Source organism: Cuculus canorus, chromosome 1 (genome assembly GCF_017976375.1).
Source record: "Cuculus canorus isolate bCucCan1 chromosome 1, bCucCan1.pri, whole genome shotgun sequence".
Classification (NCBI taxonomy): domain Eukaryota; kingdom Metazoa; phylum Chordata; class Aves; order Cuculiformes; family Cuculidae; genus Cuculus; species Cuculus canorus.
The window spans coordinates 148,398,552-148,411,501 of record NC_071401.1 but is presented as its reverse complement, the minus strand read 5'-3'; the positions used below and the strand labels follow the sequence as shown (position 1 = coordinate 148,411,501).

The window sequence follows — 12,950 nt, the reverse complement described above, 5'->3', positions numbered from 1 at the left end:
GGGAACCCCTGCAAATAGCTAAATGCACTGGTATAGATGGAACTTACACAATAACATTGAAGGACATGTATGTATTTCTTACGTAGTAAAGTCAACAAATACTAACTGATAATTCACATAGCTGTTATACCTGATGAAAGTGCTATATTGACAGAGTAACCAGGAAAGAGGTGACTTGGTCCTTGGAAAGAAACTGTCAGGGAGCAGCAGGCCTTTAAGCTTTTGCGAAGCCCTTTGGCCTGCCTGCTAATCGCTTCCTAAGAACTGTGGACAGCTGGCTGTTCCTGGGCAAGAATATCACGCCAGTTTTCTGGGAATTACACTCATCTTGCAATGAGGCATTTTTGTGTCTTTTTTTTTACACAGGTGGCTCACATGACCAAAAGTCAAATCTCTCTCCAGGACACTGCGTTTATTGGGCCAGGACTTCTGTTTCTGGACCAGTACTTCAACAGCTTTGTTGATGAATATATTGTTCTATGGATAGCACTGGTAAGCATTTTATTTTATAGTTTTCCTTTGGAGCTTACTTAAAGGAATGGCTTGAGAACTGTTCCCGTCATTCTGCTCTGCCATTTCTGACTTGCTCAGATTTCAGCTGTCACTGTGCAGGGAGTGCCAGGATACCATATAAATGTGTATTTTGGCAGCTGACTGGCTTTCATTCCTTGGAACAGAAGTGAAAATAAATTTACAGATCTCTCTTGTAATATGCTTTAGTTCAGGTGATTTGTTTAAAGTTATTTTGCTAATTGCAGAGTAACACCTTTTGTTTATTAGACTTCAAGCGTTTAATGCTGTTTGGGTTTTGGGGTTGTTTTCTTATACAGATCACTCTATGTGTTAAAATGCTTGTTAAACTTGTCACTTAGGTTGTTTAAAGCATAGATGAATTTATGCCAGGCACAATGTTTAAAAATGTTTTTTGATTGTCTGGGTTTTCTTTAACTTGTTTTGCTTTGTTCTTTTGAAGTTCATATCCTTGTTTGATATGCTGAGATATGCCACTGGTGTATGCCTGCAGATTGCTGATCATCTTCATATACATGTCTTCAGAATTTCATCAAGCTCCTGAACAGGTTCAAAACCATAATGACTCTTTAATAGGTCAAGGACAAGATGAGAAGCATTTAGGAGAATGTTGAATGAAACAGCCTCTCTTTTTCAGGGAAGACAGACTAAGCCTCTCAAGAAGTTTTATGAGAAAGCTCACTCCAGCCCAGATGTTACAATTACTAAATATAAAGTCATGCAGATTCTATTGCGATCTGTACTTTTGATCACAGAATGTATTTCACTCTGTGTTCTACAATGCAGCTTTGACTTCATACTGTGACTAGCACATTTGAAACTTGCCATTTTCTGTTAGGTAACCTTAATTTTCTACTTCTGGTTTGGTGAATTATGTAGAGTGCAAACCTAGGTGCTACCAACCAGACTTTGTAGAGGAATTTCACTTTTCCCTAGACCAAGTGGGAACTGCTGTGAAGTGGTAGTCAGCGGTATCAGTGAGGTCAGATGAGGCATCCATAAGGTAAAATTACTTGTTAATCTCTGTTCTAGTAATTCTAAAGAACAAGCTGCTGTACCAGTAGGATGAAGGAGGTATAGCTCAGGAAAATATAATACACATTCTTACAGAATTTATCAGACACAAGATTGGAACAATCCAAGAAAGCACTGAATAGAACCTTAAAACATTTAACTCTAAACATTTTACTTTCTATGGCTAATGCCTATACTTGTATCATGTCACTTAGGTACAAGCTGTTTCTCCATCGAGCCATCAGAATAACATGGATTGAAGAGACTTCCGAACACTTGCCATCTCCTGCTGTTGCTGTTACAAGAAAAGGAGATAATACTGAACAAATGCCATATCAACAGGATTCCTTTAATTCATTAAATGAATGTCAAACTACTTTTTAATATAATATTCTATTTTTGCATTTAATGAACTTCTTCATATATGATACTTACAGTGTCCATCATAATCTTCTTCTGTAACATAGTCATTTCTTTGCGAAGTTCACTTTGTGCACCCGCTAGAAGACTTTCATTGCTCTTCTCCAGCTCTTCCATACTCTGAAGTTAACAATAATCTTAATTCAGAACTGTTCAATGTCAAAGGGTTAATTTAAAACAAACAAACCATTATGCAGACTACAATTTAATTTATATAGCAGCAGTGGTCACTCATAATTGATGAGTTTTGTCAAAAACTTGACAGACAAATCATACAGGACTTTGTACTCCAGTCTACATTCCTGTTTAAACACACAGTCCCCTCCAGTCAGCATCTGTGAGGTCTCAGCTAGTAATCCTACATTTCAGTAAAGATAAGAGTTCTACTAGAATAAACAGTTATCTGTCAGGAGTTATAAGGGTTTAACACTGTGACAATCTTGGGAGACTATAAGGACTATACAACCCATTACATTTCCTTCTCTTTGCACACTTCTCCCTAAATACACGAAAGTAAAACTTGCCGGTTATCTTCCCTTTTGTAAATACAGTTATGCCTAACTCCACGTATGTGTGTAGTTGCAGTTTCCTTGACTTATATTTAGTTAAGCTTATTTGAGGCTTGATTTCTACCTTTTCGTCATCTTTGAGGAGAAAAAAATCAAAGTAATGCTCAATCTTCTGTTCGATCTTTGATGAAGACATTTTTGACATTTTGGTACAGTTATTATTTATTAATGCTTCTGTAATACCCTCTGTAAATTTTGACTATCTCAAGCTAAGAGATGCTGTATTTCAGATTTATTTTTCAAAGTTACCAGACTTAAAAAATAAATAAACTAAACATACCATAACTAACTGAAATTGGAAAAACGGACCAGTTAGGAAATTCCTTAAACAGAAATTGAGGTTTGTCAGAAACTGAGACTTGAATTCACCCCACATACTGGCATATTCTGGGGACTACACAGCTGGAAAGCAGCTTGGCAGGAAATTTCTAGAGCTGGGGGTCCTGGTGGACACCAAGCTGAACGTGAGCCAACAGAGTGCCCTTGTGACAAAGGTGAAAATACAGGAGGTTCCCTCTGAATAGCAGGGAACGCTTTTTCACTGTTAGGGTGACCAAGCATTGGAACAGGCTGCCCAGAGAGGCTGTGGAGTCTCCATCCTTTGAGATACTCAGAAGCCATCAGGACACAAGTCCTGGGCAGTTACCACCTGCTGCCTGGAGCAGGCAACCTCCAGAAGCCCTTCCAACCTCAGCCCTCCCGTGATTCTGTGGTACTGTGCCATTACATTCATTACAAAACCAGTTGTTTAGGGTACTTTCATTTTTCTCACAGCTTAGAGTTTTTAATACCTTACTTAGCAAAATAGTGGGGGAAGGAAATTCTGGAAATAGTGTGTTTTGTTCTTAGTGTAAAAGGACAGAAGAGAACTATTCTTTTTTTAAAAAAAAACCCAAACTTTTGAGTAGTTGTATTCAATCATTTTTTGTTTGCTGCGTAGTATGTTAGCTACTTTGTTTAAAAAAAAAAACAAAACAACAAATCAAAACACACCACAGTTGATGAGTATGAACTGCATGTTTACAATAAATTTTCTCTGTAAGCACTGCCCAAAAAACAGTGGTTGTAGGGACTCCCAGCAAATAGAAGAATTGTGCATAAACCAACAGGAAAGTTAAACAGGACTGATTGATTACATAACCAACCAGCTGGGCCTACTTCAAGTATAGATCATTATTTCCATCAGATTCTTCTTGTTGATATTTTAGGGAACGCTTACCTTGAATAACAGGTCACAGAAAGGAAAAGCCTTTCTAATGAATGTTACTTAGGAAAAGATTAAGGGACTTCTAGCTGGGCAATTTTAAGGGAATAAAAATTGATTTCCTTTAAGGGTCACTTTCCTTACATCAAGCAGCAATTGCTAGAAAGGTTAATGATGGGAAAAAAATGGTATCTAATTCTCATGGGGGATGCACCTGCTAGTAGTAATAAAAACAGTAAATTGCAGCCTAAGATGTGTTTTTAATAGATTGTCAAGTTTCACTTTTTTAAATAAATACAGAAAAATTTAAGGTAATAACTAAGACAAAATCCTGATGATTTAACTGATGTATATAACCTCCAAACTGGTACAAAACTGTTTAGAAGTATGCTCTGAGGGTTATGGTTAAATATTTGAAATAGGCGGGCCAATAAGATCCCTGTGAGAACACATTTCATTAAATCATTTATTAAATAGATCCAATGTGTGTGCATGTACAGAGAGAACAAGCCATGTTCTAAACAAATAAGGGAAAGATACCAACATGAATATTTGTGCAAGGCTGTTATTTTTCTTAAATTACCCTCAGATCTCTGTATTTCATAAAAGTTGAATTAATACAGCTTTCTTAAGTGATATAAGAAGGATCAGCTGCCTTCCAAGAAGAAAAATTACTGTACCTTTAGGAATTGGTCATAGAGTTGCTTAATGGTTTTCAGTCTCTGACTCTGAACTATTCTTGTCTGTTGAAAAACTTTTTGTTGCTGACGGAACATATTCTGAATCATAAGCAAAAGTAATGACATTAATTAGCCAAAAGTGCTTGGATAGCAATGCTAATGTCATTTACCAGAATCAGAAATTATGGCTTCACTGGAAATGTGGGTCACATGATGCAGACCTTTGCCTAGAAAGTTATCCATGTTCTTATTAATGAAAGAAAGACTGAAGGTTGGATTAAGGCCCGAGTCACCTCCTGAGGTCCCTTTCACTCTGAATTATCCCTACTAGGACTGCTATCCAACATAGTTCTCACAAACATTCCAGGGAAATCTGTTGCCTGGGGAAAAGCAAAACTTGCCAGTGTGTTGGGAGTAAAAATACAGCCACATCATGTACTAACATTCCATTGTATAGCTCTTATTGCCTTTCAGCGATCAGATTCCCATACATTTATTATATATAGGCATATTTTTAAGTAATGCATGCTAGAAGAAAACTACTTTACTTCTTTGTTCCCTGAACCCAATGCATGCACACAAACTTAACACGTCTTTCTTCTCCATAAATAGTCTTGGCTTTTTTCAAGCCATATGCTGGCCTAGGGCATCACTTCTTGCCATTTACAAACTTAAATAAGTTTACAACTGTACCCCTCTTCACTTTAAAATATATCCCAAAAGGTAAATATTTACTGTTTGAGAGCCACCAAACTTGAATGAAAATTTTTAATCAAGGCAAAAAATTGTATGTTTGTTTAAATAACATAAAGTGGTTTTACATTTTTCAGTGCCTAAATAATATTCCCTCCTTGTGAAAACACCATGAAACACGTGCTGTGCTGGAAACCCACCGCTAGTTTTTCTTCCTGTTCTTCTGCTTTCTGCACATCTACATCCCATTGCTGAAATAAAGTCAGGAACTGCTGGGAGAACTCATGATTGAGCTTCTGCCTATAAAAAGATATTAGCTGTAAGTATTACAAATACTAACAAGAATTGCAAGCAAACTTAAGGTTCAGCACACATATGGAGTAGAATAAAAGGAAATCTCATAGGTTAAGAAACAGGCTATTTTGACATCTGTCCCTAACTGAATAGTGTATGTTTGGAAAAACTGAACACGCATACATACACACACATGATCTGCGTGAACATGGATTATACCCACATGAGGAGACAGCTCCCATACAAAGCTCAAGCTAAACAAAATTTAAAACTTCCTAACTGTGCCAGGTCTTGGGTTGAGTTTGGGTTTTTCTAACCCAACTGCAGATCTTGGTTTTAGCATAAGGAGATTATCTAATTCATTAGTTTGTGATGCTCTAGTCTCTCTATGTAAACTTAAGTTTTGTGAATGCAAGTTTCAAACATATATATATATAAAAATATATACACACACATATAAAAACATCAAGACAGTTCCAAGTATTGCTGACTCCCAGTGTTAAGCTCTAATTTTTCAGTTTGCTCTACCTGTAGTAACAGATGTAGTAATTACAGATTAAGAGGTGAGAGGAACTTTCAGTGAGGTGAAAATTATGTACAATGTGAAAATGAAAATTTCTTTCTTAACCAGAATGGGATAAAAATTTTACTGAATATTTTTCAAGTTGAAACAGAAAATTACAACTGAAATAGAAAAAATAAAAACATTGGTTTCAAAGACAAAAATAAAGATAAAACCAGCTCTTTAAGGCACCTTACTCTTCAAAATCTTAAGTTTCTCCATTTAAAAGAGAAAGCACTATGCTAAACTACTACTGTCAGTTTAAGCAAGTAGACAAAACTGGAGGCAGCAGAAACTGATGACCTGAGCAGGTATTTAACTAGTGGATATGCTACTTGCTATTTAACTGCAAGAACATGAACCAACTATCCATGCTGTGACACAAAAGTGAATTTGATTTCACACATTTGAAAAGCAAGGGTCAATGTTACCTTTGCTCTTGCTGTGTTTTCCAAACATTTTCAATCTTCTGGTTACTGGTTTTGAGTGAGGCTTTTGTATACATTTCTAATCTTTTTCTCTTAGCTAAGAGAGCCTTGTTAATGTCAGCTGAAAACCAAAGAGTATTTAGAAATTAGCATACTGGGATACATGGTGCCTTTCATTAAATATGCTGATGAGTTACACTTTGGAGAAGTGAATGAGATGTGTTCTAGTGGAAAGAAGCCAATGTGATCTGGGTTCCTGGCTGCTGTGTTTAGAATGTCCCTCAACCAACTGTTCACTGGCACTGGTGAGTGCTGCTTCCCCAAGGCCTCCACACATCCTGACACTTGGCCTCTGGAATCACTACTACTCACTGCTGAGCCCCACCAACTACCTCAGCATCTGCTTCAAGTGCCATCTCTCTCAGAGGCCAGACCAAATAGGTACTGTGATGTGATTCAGCTTTAGGTTCTTTTATTCTAGGCTGGATGGTACCAGGTACTGTGTCAGACTGCCTCTGAGAAGACACACAGTCAATTGAAACCATCCAGCAGTTTAAACTCAGGGTTGCTGCAGTGCTTCTATTACGCACACTTAAATCTCTTCCTTATGCACCATCATCATGTGTTCTCCTGGTGATTATTATGGTCCAACATGCACTTCTAACATATCATTTGTACCATAAGCACACATGTATGCTTGAAACACTGGGAGCACGAGTCAATCAGTTCTCACTGTGCATCTTCATTCCATTTGAACATCCCACAGTCTGTAAATCCTGCATTCAAAGCTTGCACAAACCTGAGTACAGACATCTTGCTTTTTTCTCTATTATCTAAAAGTGTTTTAGTCACACTATCAAAACCCTCACTACTTTAGCTGCATGACTGCAGTGCCTGCTCAGTTTCCAGAACTTCAAGGAATTTAGTTATGAAACTTTTTAATTTCCTAGGAAAATCATACGGTTCAGAGAAATTACTTAGATTTTAGAATTAAAGGTAGTATGTGATTACTATCACTGTGAACATACGGAAGGAATGAATGACCAACTATTCTTCCTACTTCAGAGCGATGTCATGCTTTTTAAAAAAATATGCAGATTAATATAAATTAGTACATTTGTTTAATTTACACTGCTGAAATTCTTTTTATACCAAGTTACTGTTCTCTAGATTTCTGAAGGTATGGAATACATACTACTCTATAGCTCATTCTGAATCACAGCTACAATCTACTTCCAAAATTCCTTGTCTAGAATTAGAATGATTTGTTCAATTTAGCTGCTTATATTAACATTTATGTGCCTCTAATTTATCACTCAAGTATTGCAATCCCCAGTCTCTTCTAGGTCAATGTAACAAAAAAAAAATCCGAAAGCCAACTCACATTCTCCCTTTTCTCTACAACAGAATGACTACTGATTACACCTCATCTTAAAATTGGAATTGGTAATCAGAAGCACTCACGCCTCTTTCTCTTTTTCCTTTGTAATTACCTACAAGAACACATCTCCCTTTAAACGCAGTTATTCCCCTCTTTTTCTTAGCTCTGCTTAAAGGTATTAGAAGTTTTTTTTCTGAAAACTGTCTTTTTTTAGAAATGTTAAAAAACGCTACAAAGACTGGTCATTTTATGAAAATCTTGAAAGTTACTTTATGGTAAGGAATCACTGCCAATTCTGCAATTTAAACATGAAATTGTTTTTTAATTTATTAGAATGTAAACATACTTACCTCCAAATCTTTCCAGCATATTCTGTACTTCACCCCTACAAGACAGTATTTAGAAATTTTTATTTGACCATTTTATGACTTTAGAATAAGACCTGTTGTATATGCTTAAAACTAATTTTATTCACATGCGTATTGCTTGTAAGCCGCGAAAGAGCTGCTAGTGTTCTACAAGATAACAAATGACACTGCTTTCCTTCTCCTTCAAAAGTTCTCTTTTTTTAGACTAATTTGCTGGGATGTTTTTAAATTTACTAGAACCCATTAACTTCCTCCACAGTGAAGAGGCGGTATTAGGCATTTAAAGGGCCCTGACAGAAAAAGAATGGTAAATTAAATTGATCATTCCCCACACAAAAAGAAAACACAGAAGGTATTTGGAACATTCCATGAAATTAGGTCCATCATGGTTAGGATGACTGGCACAGTAAGAAAAATCCAAGGCAAATAATATCAGGGTTGTTTTTACAACACTTTTAAGATGACACCAGTTTATAAGGCAGTGGTACAATCGCTAACAAGTCCAGAAAGGGAATTAAGAAAATGTTTATCTTGTTTTTTATCATCTTCTCCACAGGATATTACTTTCTTTTCTGAAGAGTAAAAAAAAATGGTAAAAGAAGTATCTTCAACTCTACAGCTATAATCTTGCTAAAAATTGTCAACGTACACTTTTTTATTACATATGAACTGCCCATAAATATATATTTCATAAGATTTGTAAAAGGAATTTATTTTTCATGCAATAGTTGGATCATTTAAAGTATCATTAATATCTTCAAGCAACTAAAATCTGAGGGAAAAAATAAGGAAATGATCAGCAATTTATGATAAAACTTAAATCATGTTTTGAAAGAAACAAGAATTTTAACAACTCACAAATATATCAATTTTTATGGATGCTCAAAAGCATATACAAATAAACAGCAGAATTAATTACTTTTAAATGTTACATTCTCTCTTTTTACCTACAACTACTGTATTGCCTGCCACCTGACTTTTTAATCAAATAATAATAAACAAACCAAGCAAAACAAGCATAATGAATAACTCAAATCAATGTCTATTTAAGATTTGCTTATTTGGGGAAAGAAAATGAATCCTAACCTTACCCCACATCATCCGAAACCACATGAGTAGTTACCAAAGGTCTTTTCTTTCCATGCTTGTCCATTATTGGTGTTTCACCTTAATAAAAATTTCAAAAAGATTTAAAAAAATATCTTCTATTTTGGTGGGATCATTTGACTTATGAAATGTGTAATTACTTTTCCATAAGGCTGCTACTCTGAACACGTCTCATGTGTCTTGTTACACAAGCAGCTGCTAAACTTGGAATCTGGAGTTGACAGATATTGGTGAACTATTCTACAAGGCTAGGTTTGAGCTGGCACTGCCTTGAGTTCCTCTAGGCTAGTCTTGACCATCTTTAGTGTCTCTGTCCACTACTATCCCAACACACAGTAAAACAGTCATCAGAAAGGGAAAAATAATCTAAAAATTTACAAAGCCCAATGTGCAAGAATTTAATTTTACTCTAAAATAAGTTCTCAAATTGTGTCTGACCTGTGAAATCACAAACATTTATGTTCTTTCAAAAGAAAAAAATTCCTTGGCTGTCAGATTTCTATTAATAAGGGGGGTGGGAATTTAGTCTGAACACATTAAGAATGGGAGAAATTAAGAGAAACAATCCCAGAACTAACTGCTGAAAGACAAAAACAGAGAAATGAAGTTACATCAAACTTTACCAAAAACTATCATAGGAAGATATGAGGGAGTGCACTGATAGGATGAGGGGTAATTAGACACTAGTGAGAACTGTTTTACTGTGAGGGTGATGAGGCACTGGAACAGGCTGCGCAGAGAAGTTGTGGAAGCCCCATCCCTGAAGCTGATCAAGGCCACGTTGGATGAGGCTTTGAGCAACCTGGTCAAGTGGGAGGTGTCCCTGCCCACAGCAGGGAGTTTGGAACTGGATGATCTTTAAGGTCCCTTCCAAAGCAAACCATTCTATGGCTCTGTGAATGAGAACTGCCCTTCTGAGCAGAGTCCACTTTTTTTATGACACTCCCTCAAAATGAAACAAGAATCCCTTGGTTGACTTATTTTTCTTTTTTTTCCTCAGCTTTTACTGCTCCTTTATTTTGGGGGGTTCACATTCTTCCTGAAGTACTCTTAACCCTGCCAGCATTACGACTCCAACTACCTTACCTGACTCAGCACTCCATGTAAGTGAGCAGAGCTCTTCTTCTGTTTTATCCTGATCTCACAATGTTATATGCAGCCAGGTGACAGGATATGACATTTAAAAAACCCAAAATCCTACTATTAAAGTCTCCACCTATGAGACTTTTATGTAAGACATAATAGTCACTATACAGCCCTATTCTATTGTGTTCACTTACCAACCAAAATTACACAATAGAAGAATGGCTATCAGAAACATTATGAACCATGCTTTGTCAGGCACTTGCTAACACTTAAGTGTCTTCATTTCCATTCACAATAATAAATATTATCAACTTCAATTAAAAAAAAACATATTAGCACCTTCTCTAATATCTTCCTCTGATCCACTCAGCTCTTTACTTTCCTCCTTAAAGTCATAAGCAGGTATAGCTTGATAATCCGGTGCTGGTTTAGCAGCCTTTCCTCCATGCTTTCTTCCTGATGGTGCCATAATGAGATTTTCTTCCTACTGAAATGGTATGTTTTAGTTGTTATGTAACTTTCCTCACCATACTTTGAAGATAAGTATGTTTCATGTTTACATTCACCTGTTATGGAGACGCCTGTAACAGTCTCCACAGGTAAGGATGTTCAAGCAGTCAAACAGTTTTAGTTTTGAGGTAATCCACAGGATTACCCATCAGTGTTTTTAAAACAGGTTAAAAAAAGATACTGGGGTAGTAGGTATATACTTGATTCTGCTGAAAAGTATGGAAGTAAATTATACACTTTCTTAAGAAGCCTGCCTGCTCGGTTTCCATAATTCCATTGTGGAGTTTGCCATATCCCACACTGCACTGCCCAACAGCTATGCCAAAATTCTATTTTACAAAACACAGAAACAATACATCATAAAGAACAGATTTATACTAAAAGCCATACCACATTAGACAGACAATCACACACACAGAAGTAATTTAAAAAAAAAAAAACTGGACAGCTTCGACTTTCTGAATTAGCTTTATTTTTAGCTATTATACCTCTGCTTTCTATAACGTAACTAATACAGTTTCGCTATTTGTAGATGTTTTACAAATAGGCTGCCCTGTTAAAAAAAAAAGTAATACTAATTTTTGCATATTCTGTGTATTTTTATAAATAGTCAAGGAGCATATCTATTTAAAAGGAAAAGAGCATAGTTGTAATCATTAAATGCACGACTGACAAAATCAAATCTTTCCTTAGCACTTCATCAAGAATAGAAATAATACTAGAAGCCAACAGGATGTAGCAAGTTCCTGAGTCCTTGCTGAAACTGATTGCAAGAGGTGTGAAGTGTTAGAAGTATCATATGACATATACTTTCAAAAACTCTTCCTAAAATAAAAATATAACTTGGAAGATGGAAACAATACAGGGGAAAAAACATCAGCTGCAAGTACCCTGTTTCCCAAAATGAGCAAAACTTGACTCAGCAGTGGATAATTTCTCATGCTAAATCAGCTACAAAGATCAATAGGTTTTCCACAAGCCAAGGCAAAGATAGATTTGAAAATTAACTCCACACACCAGAATTCAGAACTCCAGTAAAGACCCTTAGAACTTACAGGACTGTGAAGTCTCCCCAACATTAACAGCTGCCTCGCACACCTGAATTTCCTATTTGTTTTTAATTACTTGTCCATAGCAATGAAAATATATTTTTAAACCATGTACGACATGACTATACACAGTGTGATCACACTAAGCTACTAATGACGCATGCTGCTTTTTAACACCCAGCTTTTTCTGCGGTTGATGTTCCTTTATACAGTATGAAGTAAAGGTTTTCAAGACCTTACAAATGTCTTAAAAAAAAAACCAACCAAAACTTCTTTAAATTTTTAATTGGAAAATGGAGAACTCTTGCATTAAAATTATCCTGAAATAAGATAAAGTTTTCAAGACTCATTCTGCTTTTCAACTGCTGCAGCTGTTAAAAATATCATTTAAGGATAAGAACACTGGTACAGCATGCAGTTGTGGATCTCTGTGCAGCCACACAAAACTGAACTGCAGGCATGAACAGGTTATTTACTTACAGATATTTTATCTCACTCACAGGGACCTTTCTTTGTACTGAACGTCAGTACACAAAGCAGAACTCGTTTGTCCCTCCAGACACTGCAAAGCGATCTTGCCACCTCACAACCTCCAACAGCCTCCACCCACCCTGTGTAGCTTACCTGCTTTAGCCGATTCACAAATCTTCGATCGCCGGTTGTGTATTTAAGGATTTTTCAGAGAAAGTCACCTCCTTTTTTTGTCACCCTGCCTAAGAAGAGATGAAATAAGCCAACAGTTGTGTACATCTCCTACGTGGGGCTTTTCACCATGAGGACCCACCCGTTTCTACCTCAGAGCAGCAAGGGAGATGTGGGACCACACTAAACCATCACCTCAACAGGTTTTAGAGTGGGAAGGCACTAGGGTGCAAAGGCTGTGGTGGCACGTCAGTGTCCCAAGGCTGTTCCTTACTCTCCACCCAAACACCTCTCATCCCTCTGCCCTGCCATGGGCCTCCTGTCATAAAACAATACAATAGTTTGGGTTGGAAGTGACCTTAATGATCACCCAGTTCCAACCCCTCTGCCACGGGCAGGGACACCTCCCACT

At 36.7% G+C, this 12,950-nt stretch overlaps 2 protein-coding genes and 1 long non-coding RNA gene across 3 annotated transcripts in view; 2 read left to right on the top strand and 1 right to left on the bottom strand.

The window, feature by feature from the left end:
• CHPT1 (choline phosphotransferase 1) overlaps nt 1-5,238 on the top strand; it is a 32,014-nt gene extending 26,776 nt beyond the window's left edge. The window contains 4 exon segments of the mRNA XM_054056450.1: nt 367-492; nt 974-1,059; nt 1,061-1,079; nt 1,761-5,238. Coding sequence (XP_053912425.1) covers nt 367-492; nt 974-1,059; nt 1,061-1,079; nt 1,761-1,805 — 276 coding nt within the window. The 3' untranslated portion in view covers nt 1,806-5,238.
• Nucleotides 1,787-12,403, bottom strand: SYCP3 (synaptonemal complex protein 3). The gene is made up of 8 exons (XM_009560518.2): nt 10,677-12,403; nt 9,236-9,311; nt 8,127-8,161; nt 6,399-6,516; nt 5,312-5,411; nt 4,419-4,517; nt 1,981-2,085; nt 1,787-1,840 (listed from the first exon to the last, which is right to left on the bottom strand). Exons 1-8 carry the CDS (start codon nt 10,804-10,806, stop codon nt 1,787-1,789), a joined length of 717 nt encoding a protein of 238 aa, XP_009558813.1. The 5' UTR covers nt 10,807-12,403.
• On the top strand, nt 5,278-12,526 carry LOC128850945 (uncharacterized). The gene is made up of 3 exons (XR_008448208.1): nt 5,278-5,430; nt 10,252-10,354; nt 12,399-12,526. It is a non-coding gene; the product is annotated as an uncharacterized LOC128850945 (long non-coding RNA).
• The last annotated feature ends 424 nt before the right edge of the window (nt 12,527-12,950 follow it).